The sequence below is a fragment of the Cervus elaphus genome, chromosome 12 (genome assembly GCF_910594005.1).
Source record: "Cervus elaphus chromosome 12, mCerEla1.1, whole genome shotgun sequence".
NCBI classification, from domain to species: Eukaryota; Metazoa; Chordata; class Mammalia; order Artiodactyla; family Cervidae; genus Cervus; species Cervus elaphus.
The window spans coordinates 98864440-98886747 of NC_057826.1; the positions used below are offsets into that span (position 1 = coordinate 98864440).

The window sequence follows — 22308 nt, forward strand, 5'->3', positions numbered from 1 at the left end:
AGCAATCTCCAGCATACTTCTTGTAGATACTCATTAGTGCAAATCTCATCTCATGGCCTTTCCTAACTCAAATGCTTCCGAGAGGCTGGGTTTACCGTTGGATCTGCCAGGCTTCCCCTTACATTTGGAGGTGGGACTCTGCCACACATTCTTGTGGGTTTCTTGTAGGAAGAGTGGCTGCTTGCACTTTTGTTAAGGATCTTTGGGGAGGAAGGGAAATAAGGGTAGAGGTGGGCAACAAATGAGCACTACATCATATTTGTGCTCCTGTGTCTCTAACTGTCTCTCAGTAGATGACATTAAGAGTGATCTCTTTTTCTCTGCATTTTTCCATATGATTTTTTTTTTTTTTTGGCAATAATGTTCAGGGCCTATGAAGTCTAATCTATTTAAACACTGATATCCTTTCTGTGAGCTGCTTATATGGGTTCTGTTTTGAGCTTACATGCCTATACTTTATTGGGGTTGCAATCTCAGGGAAGAAAGAGTGCAGGGAAAAGATAATGAGGAAACAAAGTGGGTAGAGCTAAGGTAAGGAGCGTGTACACAAGCTGACCACAGCTCTGCAGCACACAGAGGCCAGAGGAAGCTACTGCTTCACAGCAGGTCCTCGGGGGAGGAAGGAGGAGCCACTAACAGCTGGCTCCTTCCAGTTTCCTGTCTCTCACAGGCTGCGGCCCCATGGGGTGTGACCTCCACAACACCTCAGGGTTGAGGGTCAGTTCCTAGCCAGGTTGATAAGAAGTCCTGGTCTGAGGAAGAGGAGGAGGAGGAGGAGGAGGAGAAAGGGGAGGGGGGAGAGGAGGAGGAGGAGAAGGGGGAGGAGAAGTGGTTTGGGGCTCTCAAGTGGAGACAGGGGTCTGGAATTCTCAAGGAGGAGGAAAGGACAACCTTTTTTTTTTCTCTACATTCCTTAGTCTTAGTCACACGAAATGTCTTTTTTTCTTTAAGCCTGGAACTGATGATTACACAACAAACAACTCAATTTAAACTCTATACTAAGGATTACATGACAATGTATCCTGTTTGAGGAGTTTCTCCTTCCGGAAAACCTTCTGGCTAATCCTGTTATCTTAAAATGTAAATTATGGGAGAGGCTCTAGTAAGATTTTTACAACCTTGAGACATTCTTTTGATAATAACCAATTAAAAAAAGTATCTAACTCCCTTGCTAACACTAGCAAGGGGGGCACTCTCCGCCCCCTTCTGATGTCCATGTCAGAAGCTTTCTCTGCCCGTTTTTATACTTTAATAAATCTCCGCTATACAAAAGCTTTTGAGTGATCAAGCCTGGTCCCTGGTCCCGAAGCTAAATCGTCTTCTTCGGAGATGACGAATCTGACGTCGTTCACCGTCAGCTGTCAGGGTGATGCACCTGGCAATGCCAGGCAGTCAGTGAGGAGGCAAGAGTCTCCGGAGGGTCGGGCGGTCTCTCTCTGTCGTCAGGGCTGCCCTTGGCTCCTCTGTCTGTGGGAAAGGGCAGGGCAGCACGGAAGCCACCGACCAGAGCCACTCTGGCTGAAGACAGAGCCACAATCGAGGAGGGCAGGTGAAGCTAAGTGACGATTCTGGGCCAGCAACATATTCCTTGCAATACACTTAGAAAAATACACTTCTATAAGGCCAGCCGTTTTCTTCCCGTCACTGAACCTTCCGAGGTGCTTTGCACTTTTCCTTGCCATGTGTGTACTTACTGCATAAGACCAAATACTCCTTAAGAGAAGAGGTTCTAACACACCTGTCTTTGAATTCTTCTGTGCACACTGTGGGCATTCAATAAACATTTTAAAATAAAAATTGATATTCTTAAATTTGCTCTGGTATGACAATCATCAGATGCTATAAGTACTGGAAACTGAGAAGGCATACAGAAAGTAAAAAACCACTATGGATGGCAAATTATTCCTTTAAGGGAATGTGTATTTTATATTACCAAAATTGGGACTTCAATAAACTAACTTACATGGCAATAGTCTTTGTGTTTTCCTCATTTCATGTTATTTTACTGAGAGTAATTCTGGAAGCATGTAAGCATACAGTTAGAGGCAAGTTAACATTGGCACAGAAATTTTTCTCTATTTTAGGAATGATAAAAATAAAAACCCTATCTTGCAAGTGTAGAATCAGCAACATAATTTTATCTTAAGGTAGTATTAATACATCACTTCATTCATTCAACACTGATTTAACATCTACGTACACAGCATTTATGTACAAGGAATAGTATCTCGCGGTGTGAGAACTACAAAGGCATGGTTGTTATAAAGTTTACAATCTGGTAGGTGAAACAAGTTGAAGAGAAGTTACTATAACACAAGTAAATTTTCTTATTTTTATTCTACTATTAGTTGAAAATGTTTGTTTACTGTGAAACCTAGTAACCAGAGAGGAACAGCCTAAGAAAAGTGGACTATAAATATTAACTTGAAAACATTTTTATAACATTTATATAGCTTGAAAGGGTCAGGATAGAACCATATGGGCAACTGCCAAACAGTTTTTTTTATAACAATCAGAATACACAATTACAAGTAGTTTTTTTTTCAATTTACTTCATCTCATAACCTTTACTCAGGAACCAACAGAAAACCTAACCGATGGTTCAGTGCTTTTGAAAATACTATTAACTAGATCGTATTGAAGCTGACTGGATGATGACAACTCCCAATATAGGGAAACTATGGATTTATCATTACGGAGAAGGAAATGGCAACCCACTCCAGTGTTCTTGCCTCGAGAATCCCAGGGACGGTGGAGCCTGGTGGGCTGCCGTCTACGGGGTCTCACAGAGTCGGACACGACTGACAGAGATGGACATGACTTCGCAGCAGCAGCAGCAGCAGAATGCATTTATCAGGGTCAGTTCACAAGCAAACACCAACAGTTGCCCAATGGGATGAATTTAAATGGCATGCTTTTCCAAAAGAACATGCTACCAACAAAATCCTAAACTAGTACCAATAGTCCATAAAATAAAAATATTTCAGTCATTACCAAAAAAAAAAAGAGATTTGTTAAAATCACTTTACAAAAGAAGACTGCTTGAAGAGGTCTGTGTGACTTGCCTAAAGTCATATGACTAGTTAGTTAAAGGGGCACACAACCCCCATCAAACTAGTATTCTAGATTGTGTAAAATGCACACAATATGTATGTTCAAATATAAATTCCTCAGCTTCTTTTTTATGAAGCACAGTTGCTTTACATGATTTACACTGTTGTGTCAAAATGGTATATAACAGTCATTCAGCTATATATATATTCTTTTTCATATTTTTTCCATCATGGTTTATTATAGGATATTGAATATAGTTCCCTGTGCTATAAAGTAGGACCTTGCTATTTAACTTACATGTAGTGTACATTATCTGACATGCTGGGCTGGATGACTTACAAGCTGGAATCAAGATTGCCAGAAGTATCAACAACCTAGATATATGCAAATGATATCACTCTAATGGCAGAAGACAGAAAGTAAAGAGGGACTAAAGAGCTTCTTGATGAGGGTGAAAGAGAAGAGTGAAAAAATTGACTTAAAACTCAACATTCAAAAACTAAGATTATGTTACCCTTTTCCATCACTTCATGGCAAATAGATGGGGGAAAGTAGAAGCGATGACAGATTTTATTTTCTTGGGCACCAAAATCACTGCAGATGGTGACTGCAGCCATGAAATTAGAAGACACTTGCTCCCTAGAAGAAAAGCTGTGACAAGTCTAAACAGTGTATTAAAAAGCAGAGACATTACTTGGCCAACAAAGGTCCGTATATTCAAAGATATGGTTTTCCTAGTAGTCATGTATGGATGTGAGAGTTGGACCATAAAGAAGGCTGAGAACTGAGGAATTGATGCCTTTGAATTGTGGTGCTGGAGAAGACTCTTGAGGTCCCTTGGACTGCAAGGAGATCCAGCCAGTCAACTCTAAAGGAAATCAGTCTTGAATATTCATTGGAAGGACTGATGCTGAAGCTGAAGCTCCAATACTTTAGCCAACTCATCGGAAAAGACCTTGATGTTGGGAAAGATAGAAGACAAAAGGAGAAGAGGGTATCAGTGGATGCGATGGTTAGGTAGCATCATCGACTCAATGGACATGAACCTGAGCAAACTTTGGGAGACAGCGGACAAGGAAACCTGGCGTGCTGCAGTCCATGGGGTTGCAAAGAATCAGACACAATTTAGCAACTCAATAATAACAACAAATACAGTATTAATAGTTTGTATCTGCAAAATCCCAAACTCCTAATTTATTCCTCCATGACCCCCTTTCCCCTTGGTAATCATATATCTGTTTTCTTCATGAGTCTGTTTCTGTTTTATAAATAAGTTTATTTGTATCATGTTTTAGATTCCACATATAAATGATATCATATGGTATCTGTCTTCTTTCTGACTTACTTCACTTAGTATGATAATCTCTAGGTTCATCCATGTAGCTACAAATGGCATTATTTCCTTCTTTTCTATGGCTAAATAATATTCCATTGTATACATATACCACATCTGCTTTATCCAGACATCTGGTAATGGAAATTTAGGTTCTCAGCTTCTTCTAAGTTGGACAAAACCGAATAATATTGTTCTACATATTCTAAAGTGTTTGAAATTACCATTACACATGTACAATTTTATTTGATCAATATTTAATAAGTTTCTATTACATGCTAGGCACTGAGTCTATAAAGAAAAAAGACAAGAAACATATATTGGCTCTGCTTTGAGTGTGGGGAGCAAAGAATCGGAAACAGTGAGAATACCAAATGTGAGCAGTGCTGGCCTAGGAGTGTGTTTAAGGCCCTGAGACATGAGAGAAAGTCTCCAGAGAGCAAGAGCTGCATGAAAACTAAGTCTAGAACAAGTGAGGTGCGCATCACACAGACAAGGACGGGGAGAAGAGCACTTACAGAAGGAGCTGCAAGTCCAAAGCACTGACGTTGGGACAGCTGGGCGTGCTGGAGAAGGCAGTGTGAGCAGTAATGCCAAAGGTGGCACAATGACTATGCCAGAAGGCCCAGAGGCTTCACCTCAAATGGCCCACGGAGGAGTCTCTACTTAACTGCATGGAACAGGCAACTGTTGAAGGGCTTTATGAAGAGCTGCCTGCTCGGTTTTATGTTATATTGATAGATGACTTTAATGTCCATGTAAAGTGGCCTGGAGGAGCCAAACCTGCAGGTTAGGACACTAGGAGAATAATTCTGGTGAGAGATGAAGGAACTTCGGAAACCAAGAAGCGGGAGGGAGATGAGCAGCACTGATTTCTCCCTTTGCTTATGATAAATATACAAACTGCTTACATGTTTTTAGAGGAATAAATACTTCCCCAACAATATTATCACAATGATTTCCACTCTTTTTAACATAAAGTACACTCAGGTTAGGGCGTCCCCTGTGGCTCAGCAGTAAAGAATCCACAAGCAATGCAGGAGATGCAGGAGACGCGGGTTGGAAGATCCCCTGGAGGTGGGCATGGCAACCCATTCCAGTATTCTTGCCTAGAGAATCCCATGGACAGAGGAGCCTGGAGGGATGCAGTCCATATGGTCATAAAGAGTTGGACACAACTGAAGCAAGTGGGCATGCACACACACTCAAGTTAAGACCCTACAGTATATAAGACAGTCAAAGTAAAAATCTTGCCTTAAAGCATTAACATCTAATGTAAAATATTCTGTTAAGCTTATTAGTCTCAGAAAGAAGTTCTGATTTTTTGTAAATAGGTGAAAAATTCTGACATTTAAAGGAAATGTAGTCACACTTTTATAAAAATGCCCTCCATAGGCTATCTACGTTTTTACCTCCTTCATCTGTATCACAAATATGTGTATGATGAACTTTTAAATGATAGACAACAGGTGTCTTAATCTGTGACACTTGCCATACTGCTTCATAAATGCCCAATTAACACCAACATCAGGGGGGAGGAGCCAAGATGGCGGAGGAGTAGGACGGGGAGACCACTTTCTCTCCTACAAATTCATCAAAAGAATAACTGAATGCAGAGCAAACTTCACAAAACAACTTCTGATCGCTAGCTGAGGTCATCAGGCGCCCAGAAAAGCAGACCATTGTCTTCGAAAGGAGGTAGGACAAAATATAAAAGATAAAAAGTGAGACAAAAGAGCTAAGGACGGAGACCCGTCCCGGGAAGGGAGTCTTAGGCGGCCTTGCTTGGGCTAGGGTCCGGGCCTGAGAGCCCTGAGGACAATCGGAGGGAGCTTCTGTGAGGTGCCAACTTGAACTGTGGGAGACCAAAAGAGAGAAAATTAACCGGCCGGAACACACTGCCGGCCGTTCGCAGAACAAAGGGACGGAGAAAGTCCCGAGAAGAGCTCGCAGGCTGCGGACCGGCCCAGCCCCGCCGGAGGCAGGAGGCAGGGGGGAGGGGAAGGTCGCGGCGAGACACAGGGCGCAGGCACCCCGGCGCGGGCGGGGACTGGGGCTGGGGACGCAGAGGGCGGAAGGCGCGCGCACCCGACTGGCGCCAGCGGAAACAGACTGGGTCCGCGGAAGGGAGTGGGTGCGCCACACCTGGGGATAGCGCGCCCATCAAGCCCCTCGCCGCCTGGACCGCTCTGACGGGGAAGGCACAGAGAGCAGGCGCAGCTTTTCCTTCCGCGCTTTTGTGTAACACCGGAGGGCTGGAACCTAGCGCAGCGCGGGCGCGCTCCATATAGAACAGCCGGGAGCCTGAGCAGCGCAGACGGAGAAAGCGGCGTCAGCCCCTCCCGGCAGCGCCAGCCCGCCCCCGCAGGGCCAGCCCCACCCCGCAGCGCCAGCCCCTCCCAGCAGCGCAACGGAACTAGCTAACTGAATAAGAGTCCACCTCCACCCGCCTGTGTCAGGGCGGAAATGAGGGTCTGAAGAGACCGGCAAACAGAAGCCAAATAAACAAAGGGAACCGCTTCAGAAGGGACTGGTGCAACAGATTAAAATCCCTGTAGAAAACACCGACTTCACCGGAAGGGCCCTGTAGATATCGAGAAGTGTAAGCTAGAACGAGGAGCTATCTGAAACTGAGCCGAACCCACACTGACCGCAACAGCTCCAGAGAAACTCCTAGATATATTTTTACTTTTTTTTTCTAAGTAAGGAAAAGAAAAAAAATTTTTTTTTCTTTTTATATTTTTTCTTTTTTATTTTTTCTCTTTTATTTTCCTTTAAAATTCCCTATTACTCCCCCATTACTCCTTAACTTTCATTTTCATAGATTTTTACGATTTTTTTAATTAGGGGAAAAAAAAAATTTTTTTTTTCTTTCTTTTTTTTTTTTTTTGTTTTTTTTTTTCTTTTTCTTTTTTTTTCTTTTTTCTTCTTTTTTTTCCTTTCCGTTTTCTCTTTTATTTTCTATTTTTCTTTTTCTCTTATTTCTTTTAAAGTCCTCTAGTACTCCTCTACTACTCTTCATTTTCATTTTCACTACACTATAACCTTACAAAAAAAAAAAAAAAAAAAGAGAAGCCCTATCTTTAAACCGAAGATTATTCTCTCCCAATCTTGACTCTCTGTTTTCTACCTCAGAACACCTCTATTTCCTCCTTTCCCCTTCTCTTCCCAATCCAATTCTGTGAATCCTTGTAGGTGTCTGAGATACGGAGAACACTCTGGGAACAGACAGCTGCGTAGATCTGTCTCTCTCCTCTTGAGTCCCCCTTTTTCTCCTCCTGCTCATCTCTATCTCCCTCCTCCCTTTTCTCCTGTTCATGTAACTCTGTGAACCTCTCTGGGTGTCCCTAACGGGGGTTTTATTATCAGTGCTGTATAGTTGGAGAAGTCCTGAGACTACAGGAAGAATAAAACTGAAATCCAGAGGCAGGAAACTTAAGCCCAAAACCTGACAACACCAGAAAACTCCTGACTACATGGAACTTTAAGTAATAAGTGACCGTCCAAAAGCCTCCATACCTACACTGAAACCAACCACCACCCAAGAGCCAGTAAGTTTTAGAGCAAGACATACCACGCAAATTCTCCAGCAACACAGGAACATAGCCCCGAATGTCAACATACAGGCTGCCCAAGGTCACACCTAACACATAGATCCATCTCAAAACTCATTACTGGGCACTCCATTGCTCTCCAAAAAGAAGGAATCAAGTTCCACGCACCAGTACACTGACGCAAGCTTCCCTAACCGGGAAACCTTGACAAGCCAATCGTCTAACCCCACCCACTGGGTAAATCCTCCACAATAAAAAGGAACCACAGACCTCCAGAATACAGAAAGTCCACTCCAGACACAGCAATCTAAACAAGATGAAAAGGCAAAGAAATACCCAACAGGTAAAGGAACATGGAAAATGCCCACCAAGTCAAACAAAAGAGGAGGAGATAGGGAATCTACCTGAAAAAGAATTTAGAATAATGATAATAAAAATGATCCAAAATCTTGAAAACAAAATGGAGTTACAGATAAATAGCCTGGAGACAAAGATTGAAAAGATACAAGAATTGTTTAATAAAGACCTAGAAGAAATAAAAAAGAGTCAATTAAAAATGAACAATGCAATGAATGAGATCAAAAACACTTTGGAGGGAACCAAGAGTAGAATAACGGAGGCAGAAGATAGGATAAGTGAGGTAGAAGATAAAATGGTGGAAATAAATGAAGCAGAGAGGAAAAAAGCAAAAAGGATCAAAAGAAATGAGGACAACCTCAGGGACCTCTGGGACAATGTGAAACGCCCCAACATTCGAATCATAGGAGTTCCAGAAGAAGAAGACAAAAAGAAAGGCCATGAGAAAATACTCGAGGAGATAATAGCTGAAAACCTCCCTAAAATGGGGAAGGAAATAGCCACTCAAGTCCAAGAAACCCAGAGAGTCCCAAACAGGATAAACCCAAGGCGAAACACTCCAAGACACATATTAATCAAACTAACAAAGATCAAACACAAAGAACAAATATTAAAAGCAGCAAGGGAAAAACAACAAATAACACACAAAGGGATTCCCATAAGGATAACAGCTGACCTATCAATAGAAACCCTCCAGGCCAGAAGGGAATGGCAAGACGTCCTGAAAGTAATGAAAGAGAATAACCTACAACCTAGATTACTGTATCCAGCAAGGATCTCATTCAGATATGAAGGAGAACTCAAAAGCTTTACAGATAAGCAAAAGCTGAGAGAATTCAGCACCACCAAACCAGCTCTTCAACAAATGCTAAAGGATCTTCTCTAGACAGGAAATGCAGAAAGGTTGTATAAACGTGAACCCAAAACAACAAAGTAAATGGCAACGGGACCACACCTATCAATAATTACCTTAAATGTAAATGGGTTGAATGCCCCAACCAAAAGACAAAGATTGGCTGAATGGATACAAAAACAAGACCCCCATATATGCTGTCTACAAGAGACCCACCTCAAAACAAGAGACACATACAGACTAAAAGTGAAGGGCTGGAAAAAAATATTTCATGCAAATGGAGACCAAAGGAAAGCAGGAGTCGCAATACTCATATCAGATAAAATAGACTTTCAAATAAAAGCTGTGAAAAGAGACAAAGAAGGACACTACATAATGATCAAAGGATCAATCCAAGAAGAAGATATAACAATTATAAATATATATGCACCCAACATAGGAGCACCGCAATATGTACGGCAAACACTAACGAGTATGAAAGAGGAAATTAATAGTAACACAATAATAGTGGGAGACTTTAATACCCCACTCACAACTATGGATAGATCAACTAAACAGAAAATTAACAAGGAAACACAAACTTTAAAGGACACAATGGACCAGCTAGACCTAACTGATATCTATAGGACATTTCACCCCAAAACAATCAACTTCACCTTTTTCTCAAGTGCACACGGAACCTTCTCCAGAATAGATCACATCCTGGGCCATAAATCTAGTCTTGGAAAATTCAAAAAAATTGAAATCATTCCAGTCATCTTTTCTGACCACAGTGCAGTAAGATTAGATCTCAATTACAGGAAAAAAATTGTTAAAAATTCAAACACCTGGAGGCTAAATAACACGCTTCTGAATAACCAACAAATCATAGAAGAAATCAAAAAAGAAATCAAAATATGTATAGAAATGAATGAAAATGAAAACACAACAACCCAAAACCTATGGGACACTGTAAAAGCAGTGCTAAGGGGAAGGTTCATAGCATTACAGGCTTACATCAAGAAACAAGAAAAAAGCCAAATAAATAACCTAACTCTACACCTAAAGCAATTAGAGAAGGAAGAAATGAAGAACCCCAGGGTTAGCAGAAGGAAAGAAATCTTAAAAATTAAGGCAGAAATAAATGCAATAGAAACTAAAGAGACCATAGCAAAAATCAACAAAGCTAAAAGCTGGTTTTTTGAAAAAATAAACAAAATTGACAAACCATTAGCAAGACTCATTAAGAAACAAAGAGAGAAGAACCAAATTAACAAAATTAGAAATGAAAATGGAGAGATCACAACAGACAACACTGAAATACAAAGGATCGTAAGAGACTACTACCAGCAGCTCTATGCCAATAAAATGGACAACTTGGATGAAATGGACAAATTCTTAGAAAAGTATAACTTTCCAAAACTGAACCAGGAAGAAATAGAAGATCTTAACAGACCCATCACAGGCAAGGAAATCGAAACTGTAATCAAAAATCTTCCAGCAAACAAAAGCCCAGGACCAGATGGCTTCACAGCTGAATTCTACCAAAAATTTAGAGAAGAGCTAACACCTATCTTACTCAAACTCTTCCAGAAAATTGCAGAAGAAGGTAAACTTCCAAACTCATTCTATGAGGCCACCATCACCCTAATTCCAAAACCTGACAAAGATGCCACAAAAAAAGAAAACTACAGGCCAATATCACTGATGAACATAGATGCGAAAATCCTTAACAAAATTCTAGCAAACAGAATCCAACAACATATTAAAAAAATCATACACCACGACCAAGTGGGCTTTATCCCAGGAATGCAAGGATTCTTCAATATCCGCAAATCAATCAATGTAATACACCACATTAACAAATTGAAAGATAAAAACCATATGATTATCTCAATAGATGCAGAGAAAGCCTTTGACAAAATTCAACACTCATTTATGATTAAAACTCTCCAAAAAGCAGGAATAGAAGGAACATACCTCAACATAATAAAAGCTATATATGACAAACCCACAGCAAGCATCACCCTCAATGGTGAAAAATTGAAAGCATTTCCCCTGAAATCAGGAACAAGACAAGGGTGCCCACTCTCACCACTACTGTTCAACATAGTGTTGGAAGTTTTGGCCACAGCAATCAGAGCAGAAAAAGAAGTAAAAGGAATCCAGATAGGAAAAGAAGAAGTGAAACTCTCACTGTTTGCAGATGACATGATCCTCTACATAGAAAACCCTAAAGACTCTACCAGAAAATTACTAGAACTAATCAATGAATATAGTAAAGTTGCAGGATATAAAATTAACACACAGAAATCCCTTGCATTCCTATATACTAACAATGAAAAAACAGAAAGAGAAATTAAGGAAGCAATACCATTCACCATTGCAACAAAAAGAATAAAATACTTAGGAGTATATCTACCTAAAGAAACAAAAGACCTATACATAGAAAACTATAAAACACTGATGAAAGAAATCAAAGAGGACACAAACAGATGGAGAAACATACCGTGTTCATGGATTGGAAGAATCAATATTGTCAAAATGGCTATTCTACCCAAAGCAATCTATAGATTCAATGCAATCCCTATCAAGCTACCAACGGTATTTTTCACAGAACTAGACCAAAGAATTTCACAATTTGTATGGAAATACAAAAAACCTCGAATAGCCAAAGTAATCTTGAAAAAGAAGAATGGAACTGGAGGAATTAACCTGCCTGACTTCAGACTCTACTACAAAGCCACAGTCATCAAGACAGTGTGGTACTGGCACAAAGACAGAAATATAGACCAATGGAACAGAATAGAAAGCCCAGAGATAAATCCACGAACCTATGGACACCTTATCTTTGACAAAGGAGGCAAGGATATACAATGGAAAAAAGACAACCTCTTTAACAAGTGGTGCTGGGAAAACTGGTCAACCACTTGCAAAAGAATGAAACTAGAACACTTTCTAACCCCATACACAAAAATAAACTCAAAATGGATTAAAGATCTAAATGTAAGACCAGAAACTATAAAACTCCTAGAGGAGAACATAGGCAAAACACTCTCCGACATAAATCACAGCAAGATCCTCTATGACCCACCTCCCAGAATATTGGAAATAAAAGCAAAACTAAACAAATGGGATCTAATGAAACTTAAAAGCTTTTGCACTACAAAAGAAACTATAAGTAAGGTGAAAAGACAGCCGTCAGATTGGGAGAAAATAATAGCAAATGAAGAAACAGACAAAGGATTAATCTCAAAAATATACAAGCAACTCCTGCAGCTCAATTCCAGAAAAATAAATGACCCAATCCAAAAATGGGCCAGAGAACTAAACAGACATTTCTCCAAAGAAGACATACAGATGGCTAACAAACACATGAAAAGGTGCTCAACATCACTCATTATTAGAGAAATGCAAATCAAAACCACAATGAGGTACCATTACACACCAGTCAGGATGGCTGCTATCCAAAAGTCTACAAGCAATAAATGCTGGAGAGGCTGTGGAGAAAAGGGAACCCTCTTACACTGTTGGTGGGAATGCAAACTAGTACAGCCACTATGGAAAACAGTGTGGAGATTCCTTAAAAAACTGGAAATAGAACTGCCATATGACCCAGCAATCCCACTTCTGGGCATACACACTGAGGAAACCAGATCTGAAAGAGACACGTGCACCCCAATGTTCATCGCAGCACTGTTTATAATAGCCAGGACATGGAAGCAACCTAGATGCCCATCAGCAGATGAATGGATAAGGAAGCTGTGGTACATATACACCATGGAATTTTACTCAGCTGTTAAAAAGAATTCATTTGAACCAGTCCTAATGAGATGGATGAAACTGGAGCCCCTTATACAGAGTGAAGTAAGCCAGAAAGATAAAGAACATTACAGCATACTAACACATATATATGGAATTTAGAAAGATGGTAACGATAACCCTATATGCAAAACAGAAAAAGAGACACAGAAATACAAAACAGACTTTTGAACTCTGTGGGAGAAGGTGAGGGTGGGATGTTTCAAAAGAACAGCATGTATACTATCTATGGTGAAACAGATCACCAGCCCAGGTGGGATGCATGAGACAAGTGCTTGGGCCTGATACACTGGGAAGACCCAGAGGAATCGGGTGGAGAGGGAGATGGGAGGGGGGATCGGGATGGGGAATAAGTGTAAATCTATGGCTGATTCATATCAATGTATGACAAAACCCACTGAAATGTTGTGAAGTAATTAGCCTCCAACTAATAAAAAAATTAAAAAGAAAAAAAAAAAAAACAAAAAACACCAACATCAAATCTGAGATGCATTTTCAAGTATCTTCTACATTGGGATGTGAACATTTAAAAAATTAAACAAAGAGCTCATCTGCCTAGAATTTTCCAAGCAAAAGTTTCACAACTAAATATTCAACTGAAGGCTACACTTAAACTCAGCTAACAACTGTCACATCAGACAAACATTTAACACTTACTGGTCAACCTCGCAATTGGTTCCATTTACATTTTCACTCTGTTAAGGGAACAGGGATCCAAATATTTGAACAATGAATAGGTCCAGACAGTCCTTCTGTCTACCAACACTTTTTCTCCCATCAGTTACAGTCATCAATAATCAATTGCATGACTTCAGTAATTACTAATTTACATATTTAAACTGACATTTTGAAATGACAATGAGAAGCTGACAATTAACTGTTCTCTAAGGAAATGCCCTTTCTCTCCATATGGTTTCTACTCTGGGACTGACACTTCAGAGAGATTTTCAATTTACCAAACAAGGGAGTCTCCCCAGCTGAGACACCCATGGAAATTTATTTAGAATGCAAATACCTCGACTTCTGTACCAAGAATTTAAATGCCATTACCACTGAGGCTAAGAAGCCAGTTTTAAAATGAAAATTCATCTGCACCATAGACCTTGGATAAATTAAACAGGAAATAACTGTAAGACTTTGGGGGTTATAATAGGTTTTCTTATGATAGCTATGCAGCATTTATTGGGGGGGGGGGGGGGATGTCCTTAAGGAAGGGCCACAGGTGCATTCTTTTTCCTCAGAGGCTCTGTTATTTTGGCTCTCTGTCTTAGAGATGGTAAACTCCTGTTGCAAGAATCAAATGAGATAACGTTTAGAACAACTGACTGTAAACTTTAAAAGTTTCCATAAACATTTGCTATTGTTACTTTAGATGGTCACTAACCTGCCTACTCCAAATTAAAAAACTATAAAACAAAGGGCTGGTGGAAAAAAACAAAAATATCCTGAAAAATATATTTACTAAAAATGCGTGTGAACAAACTGACCTATATATTCAATGCAATCCCAATGAAACATCTCAGCTGCCTGTGTTGAAGAAATTAACAAGCTGATCCTAAAATGTGTAAGAGAACTTAGAGGACTAAGAACAGCCAACCTTAAAAACAGAAGAACAAAACTGGAGGATTCACACTTCTCAACTTCAAAACTTAAAACAAAGCAACAGTAATCAGAATAGTGTGGTGCTGGTATACGGATAGGCACACCTACAGACAGAAAAGAACTGAGAGTAGAGAAATAAACGTTTATGTTTATGGTCAACTGGTTGGTGATGAGACAGTCAAGAAAATAGGAAAGAATAGTCTTTTCAACAAATGGTGCTTGAACAACTTGATAGCCACGTGCAAAAAAATGAACTTGGATCCTTCTTCACAACATACACAAAAATAAACTCAAAATGGATCACAAACCTAATATAAGAACGAAACCTATAAAACTCTTAGAGGAAAACAGGAACATATCTTTGTGACTGTGGATTAGGCAAAACTTTCTTAGATACGACACTGAAACACAAGCAACTAAAGGTTACATAGTGTGTGATTCCATTTACATGAAGTATGCATAATGGGCAAATCTATAGAAGCAACTTAGCAGGGGCAGAGCTTAGAGACAGAAAGTAGACCAATGGTTGCCTAGAACTGGGGACGTTGAGGGGAGTGAAACAGGGGAGTACTGCCATCAAAACAAGATGAAATCTTCCTAACCAAGAACACAAGATGCTTTTCCTTTTCTCCAATCATTTTAAATTTTACTAGAGGGATGTTATGATGTAGATATGTCATCAGGAAAATAGGAGTGATACTCCTTAGTTATGGGATGTGCATATGTGCTCAGTCACTTCGGTCATGTCTGACTCTTTGTGACCTCACTGACTGTAGCCCGCCACGCTCCTCTGCCCACGGGATTTTCCAGCCAAGAATACTGGAGTTAGTTGCCATGCCCCTCTCCAGGGGATCTTCCTGGCCCATGGATTGAATCCACATTTCCTGTATTGCAGGCAGATTCCTTACCCGCTGAGCCACCTGGGAAGCCCAGTTATGGGGTACTGGATGATTTTGATTTGATTTTTCATATATTTTCCAAATTTTCAACAACAAAAGTATCTTTTATATAACTAGGAAGAAGTTATTTTTAAAGGAAAATATATAATAAAATATACTTACATTTAAAGTATCTCATAAACAAGGAAAATGCCTGAAAGATTTTTCAGTATACATGACATACCACTGTTTATTCTTGGTTATTTATTCATCAGAATTTACTGATTGAAATGGCTATATGGCAAATACTGTGCTAGATCCTGAGTGTACAGTTAATAAAACATGATTCTGTCCCTCATGAAGGCTATACTTAGTGGGAGAATAACAATAAATTGGCAAACAAAGCAATAAACAAATGCAATTACAGGTTGAAAAGGGTTCTTTGGAAGAAAGCCATTGGTATTATGATGGAGAATAATGCCAGGGTAGAGATGACTCACTTCATTTCTTATTTTCTTATTTTGGTCACACCACTCAACTGGTAGGATCTTAATTCTCTGACCGGAATTGAACCAAGCCCTTGGCAGTGAAAGCATAGAGTCCTAACCACTGGACCCCAGGGAAATCCCTAATTCACTTTGATACAGTGGTCATGAAAGCTGTCTCGAAGGCAATAAAGTCTGAGCTGAAGTTTGAAGACTAAGTCTAAATGAAAGCGATGGTTTATGATATTTGTCAAAATGTGCAACATAAACAGTTTCTTAAGCTGAAGGATAAAGACAAAAGCTTTAGAATTCCAAAGGGAAATTAATGTCAGCCAATAGAGTAAAACCACCATCTCTAATCACACGATATCTAGGGCCCGCAAAACTCAATACCAGAAAGTGTGGCATGAAGTCACCGTGAGGTTAATGAAGGCGCCAGAAGAGCCTGCAGCAGTCAGTGTGCAGCCCGAATTCCTCCCTCTTCAGGCTGTGGCCTGGCTCCACCTCATGGCAGTTTAAGTATCCACGGGAATGATTCTGGATTCCCCTGGCAGCCTGGGAGTTCCTGGGCAGCAGCAACAATTCCAGGAATCTCCAGTTAGCTAATACCTTTTTTGTCAGTTTGATGGGGAAGGCTGGGCCTAGAGGATATTTAAGACACAAAGCCCTAACTTATTATCTCCCTTCTTCGTGAAATAGTTTGCCTTGACAGGGCCTCAGGCTCTCTTCTTATCCTCCTCTGAACACAACACCTCCAGTTCACTTCTCTTTGAGGATATGAGGGCCAGGGTAAAGGACTGGAGCCAATACAGTTGAATTTGGGTTAATATGGGGAGTTTTATTACATGTATTGGTTGCTACTTGCCTACCCAATATCCATTTCTCACTCTTTTTTTTTTTTTCCATTTATTTTTATTAGTTGGAGGCTAATTACTTTACAATATTGTAGTGGTTTTTGTCAATACATTCATGTCAATGTATGACAAAAACCATTTCTCACTCTTAATAACAGAACTCAGCTTCTGTATAGGAGGCAATGTACCCAAATGGATGACATGCTTCCTTAAACTCTTCTGCATGTAGAGTTTGACCAACATTACGTCAATTAAGGGATCTGGGAAAGCTGTGCTTTGATGATACAGGCATCATCTACTTTAGCTTCCTGTTACATCTTCCTCCCCAGAACTTGGAGATGAAGTTGGACACAGAGCCATCATTTTAGGACTGTGAGATAACCATGAAGATGAATTCTCCATGTGAAGAACGGTGATACAGAAAGAAAGAAGCTGTGCATTGATCCCATCATAGAGCTGCTGTCTCAGCCTGGCTGGCCCACCTCCAGACTCCTAGGTGTTACAATCAACCCTTATTTGACTTATATATTCTATTATGTACAGCCAAAATGAAATCCTAATGGATACAGCCATTAATGTTAGCACAAACCTGACGTCTTTTAAAGAATTCAAGGTTTTATGTTAGAAAGCCCAACTCTCAAATTTAATATAAGAGAAAATTCACAGCATTCCACACCTTACCACACACTGTAGAGAGGTCAGTAAAGTCATTAAATAGTGGCAGCATGAAGGAGTGACACTGGAAATGGAGTCATTTTCATTAACCTCATTCCTCCAGCATACCAAATAAACATGGGCTCCAGGAAAATTGTGCTTGCTGTGGAAAGACACTTCTGGACAAGGTCTATGCTTCCTCCTCTCAATGAAATTGCTACCTTGAACTCCTCTTATATGTAAATTTTGTCACAGCCTAAATATAACTTCCACAGCAACTGCCCACAGCTAAAGTTTTGGCTCTGCAATACGTGAACCGTGAACTTCCAGATGTTCAAGCTGGTTTTAGAAAAGGCAGAGGAACCAGAGATCAAATTGCCAACATCCGCTGGATCATTGAGAAAGCAAGAGAGTTCCAGAAAAATATCTATTTCTGCTTTAATGACTATGCCAAAGCCTTTGACTGTGTGGATCACAATAAACTGGAAAATTCTGAAAGAGATGGGAATACCAGACCACCTGACCTGCCTCTGGAGAAACCTGTATGCAGGTCAGGAAGCAACAGTTAGCACTGGACATGGAACAACAGATTGGTTCCAAAAAGGAAAAGGAGTACGTCAGGCTGTGTATTGTCACCCTGCTTATTTAACTAACATGCAGAGTACATCATGAGAAACACTGGGCTGGACGAAGCACAAGCTGGAATCAAGATTGCTGGGAGAAATATCAATAATCTCAGATATACAGATGACACCACCCTTATGGCAGAGAGTGAAAAAGAACTAAAGAGCCTCTTGATGAAAGTGAAAGAGGAGAGTGAAAAAATTGGCTAAAGCTCAACATTCAGAAAACTAAGATCATGGCATCTGGTCCCATCATTTCATGGCAAATAGATGGGGAAACAGTGACAGACTTTATTTTTTGGTGCTCCAAAATCACTGCAGATGGTGATTGCAGCCATGAAATTAAAAGATGCTTACTCCTTGGAAGGAAAGTTATGACCAACCTAGACAGCATATTAAAAAGCAGAGACATTACTTTTCCAACAAAGATCCGTCTAGTCAAGGCTATGGATTTTCCAGTAGTCATGTATGGATATGAGAGTTGGACTATAAAGAAGTGTATGGATATGAGAGTTGGACTATAAAGTTGAGTGCCAAAGAATTGATGATTTTGAACTGTGGTGTTATAGAAGACTCTTGAGAGTCCCTTGGACTGCAAGGAGACCCAACCAGTCCATCCTAAAGGAGATCAGTCCTGGGTGTTCATTGGAAGGACTGATGTTGAAGCTGAAACTCTAATACTTTGGCCACCTGATGCGAAAAGCTGACTCATTGGAAAAGACCCTGATGCTGGGAAAGATTGAGGGCAGGAGGAGAAGGGGATGACAGAGGATGAGATGGTTGGATGGCATCATCTACTCAATGAACATGAGTTTGAGTAAACTCTAGGAGTTGGTGATAGGCAGGGAGGCCTGGCATGCTGCGGTTCACGGAGTCACAGAGTCAGACACAACTGAGCGACTGAACTGCTACTGAACATACCTTCCAACTTTCAAGCAGATATATTAAAGTGTGGCTCAAAGGATAAAGTTTTTTTCAACTTTTACTCCAGTGAATTTCTATCTCCCTCTAAAATTCCTTCTTTAATATCATGGCCTTATAATGCTTCACCTTCCAAAACAAAGTTTTCAAGCAAAATTCGTTATCCTTCAGGGTCCACACAGTCCCCATTCAAAATAATATGAACATTTATACAGAAAGTGTAGTTAAGATAAAGCAACAATATTAATAGGATTAAAGGAAAGGAAGGAGAGAAGAAGTGAAGTCGCTCAGTTGTGTCCGACTCTTTGCAACCCTGTGAACTGTAGCCCACCAGGCTCTTCTGCCCATGGGGATTCTTCAGGCAAGAATACTGGAGTGGATTTCCTTCTCCAGGGGATCTTCCCAACCCAGGGACTGAACCCGGGTCACCCGCCTTGCAGGCAGACAGTTTACCCTCTGAGCTACCAGGGAAGCCTTAGATTGAGAGAATTTTGGTCATTTTCTATGTGCACTCGTGCCCTTATGAAATTAATGTCTTTTTGCATTCTAACATGAAGAATGCAGATAGATTTTATTATTGCAAATGAGTTTTTCCTACCCTACTTTCAGGTAGGGAAATAACAACAACAAAATACTAAACTATATGATGAAATTTTTTTATTCTGGAACCAAAAAAGGGAAAGACTTCCAGATGAAAATGTATACAAGGTCACCTGGAGTTACATATTTCTTCATTTCAGGACACAATTACTTCATAAAGTGTTCAGATATCTTTCTAATGTTTTCCAATGAAACTTCAAAAAAGAAATAAAATTCAGCTAGGAATTATCATAATTGAGTCAAGTCTGAAAGAATTTTTTTTAACTGTCTTTTTTTTTTTTTTAATTTCACATGTCTAATCCCCTATTTCAGAGACTTTTTTTTTTTTTTAATTTGGGGGTGGGGAGGGATTCCCTACTCTTTTTCTCTGTGTAAGCAAGTACAATCAGTAGGAGGCACCCTGGGATTTTCAGAGTATCTTCCACCATCACCAAGACAAAGGCTAAAGAAACATGTAACACACAATTTAGGCTGCCTACCCCTTTGAAGGCAATTCAAATTTCGGCGCGTACAGGCATCAGCGCTCAGTGTCGACCTTTCATATGAGCAATCTGGAAGACGTTACGATTGCCTTCCTCACCATCAGTGTCTGATACGTGATAAACATTTGGGCAGAGTAATTATTTTGCCAAGCCTTGCCGCTTGATGTTGCATACCGCCCCTGCAGGGGAGCTGGAAGCCAGCACAGCGACGGTTTGAAGTGATCACGCAGAGGCGCCCCGAGGCCCCTCAGGAGGCTCACCTGGTTAGAGCCCTGAGCCGGGGTAGGGAGCAGGGTCTCTATTACAGCCTCACCTCTCAGCCCCCACTTTGCGCCAGAACGCTTCGCTCCCCTCAGGCTAAGAGGTTTAGATCAGTACTGAGCGGCAAACTACTAATATGCCCACTTTGGGGGCTCCGAAGTTTGGAACGCAGGGTCTCTGTGGCACACGAAAGTTTTTCACAGGTTGTTTTCCTGCTCAGCTCTGTCGCTGACCGCGCACCCCTCTCCCGGTGCGGTCCCGGGTCTTTCAGCCGAGCAAACGGACAAGACCGCTGCCCGGTGGCCACAGCGTCTTGACACCCTGAGGCTGCAGAGCAGCCTCTTCTACCTGGGCAAGCGGCCCGCACTGGTCTCCCCAGAGGCAGGAGCGCTCCCAGTCCCGGGGGACGACCCGCATCCGAAAGAGAAGTCTCCCTGTGCCCAGACAAAGGCAGCGCTGGGGAAGTTGCACCAACCGGCACCTCCAGAAGACGAGCTGAGCGGCTCCTCGGCCTCAGTGGCCGAGCCGGCGACGCGCTCTCAGAGTCGCGGGCAACTATTCCCGTGAGCTTCGGAGCAACTTGGCGGAAGTTGGGGGCGAGGGGGCGGAGGAGGGGTCTCGGGCAGCGCGGAGAGGCGGGTCGCGCCCCTGCCCGTCCCGCGGACCTCCCCGAGTACCTGCTGATGTAGCCGTCGCCGTCGCCGTCGCAGGTCTGGAAGAGGCGCCGCATCCTCTCCTCCTCGCCGGTGCTCGACGTGTCGCTGCTGCTGCTCCCGCCGCTGGCGCTGCCCGCCGCCGCCGCCGCCATCACGCGCCCGCCCCCGGCTCGGGAGGCGGAGGACGCGCGGCCGCGGGAGGAACCCGCCGGCGCGCACGGCGCTCGCCGCTCCCGGCCCAGAGCCTGACTGACGACGGAGCATGCCCAGTGGCCGCCGGGGCGCTCCGGGAGCGGGATTCCGCTGCTCCGGGTTTTGTTCCGGCTGGGAAGATGGGCGCTCTGAAATCGCCGGAGCAGGCCCCTCAGGGGAGAGGGAGGACGGGGAGGTGGCTCGTGGAGTTAGGGAGCTGGGGGTGGTGACGGGAGGGTCCCGGGCAGGGGGGTGAAAGTCTTGGGCTGATGCAATCTGCCCAGAGTATCGGGGTGGGATTTTAAGTACAGTTTTGTTTTCCCCGAATTCAGGTGGTCCAGCCTGGCCCTTTGAGGCCGTTATCTCCTCTTTCCAGGCCCGCGCACCCCTTCATTCCCAGCTCAGGTGCTACACCTGAGTGTGAGGGAGGGAACCCTCGGAGTGTGCTAGCCAGCCCTGGTCGCTGCAACTACATGGGAGACCCTGAGAGATAACTGTCTAACTGAGCCTAGCCGGCCATAAGTTTTGAGGTGGTATGTTATGCCACAGTCCACAGTAGTGAAACTGATAATCGCTCATTCGTATCCAACTCTTTGCCACCCCATGGACTATACGGTCCATGGAATTCTCCAGGCCAGAATACAGCAGTGGGTAGCCTTTCCCTTCTCCAGGATCTTCCCAACCCAGGGATCGAACCCAGTTCTTCCGCATTGCGGGCAGATTCTTTACCAGCTGAGCCACAAGGAAAGCCCAAGAATTTTGGAGTGGGTAGCCTATCCCTTCTCCAGGGGATCTTCCTGACCCAGGATCGATCTGGCATCTCCTACATTGCAGGTGGATTCTTTACCAACTGAGCTATCAGGGAAGCCATGCCACAATAGATAACTGGAAGACATCCATTGGCCTTGAGTCTGTCTGCCAGGTCAGAAGATGTCTCTATCCTCTTCTCTCCTGCCTCTATGCCATTCACCACCTATTCCTACTTTAGTTCTTTTTAATTTTGTACAGTCCCAGTATTTCAGAGCACTTATAATCTTCTGATGAATATTATGCCATCTGAGAAGTCTTGTTAATATATCCAATAATGTTTTCTTAAAAGATTCTGTTAGCAATACAGATATTCCTGTCTACCATTGAACAAAGACTAA

General features: G+C 42.0%; 1 protein-coding gene across 1 annotated transcript in view; it reads right to left on the reverse strand.

The window, feature by feature from the left end:
• MCC (MCC regulator of WNT signaling pathway) overlaps nt 1-21218 on the reverse strand; it is a 488910-nt gene extending 467692 nt beyond the window's left edge. The window contains exon 1 of the mRNA XM_043920198.1: nt 20990-21218. Within this exon, the coding sequence (XP_043776133.1) occupies nt 20990-21120 (131 nt within the window). The 5' untranslated portion in view covers nt 21121-21218. The remainder of the gene's footprint in view (nt 1-20989) is intronic.
• Between the last annotated feature and the right edge of the window lie 1090 nt (nt 21219-22308).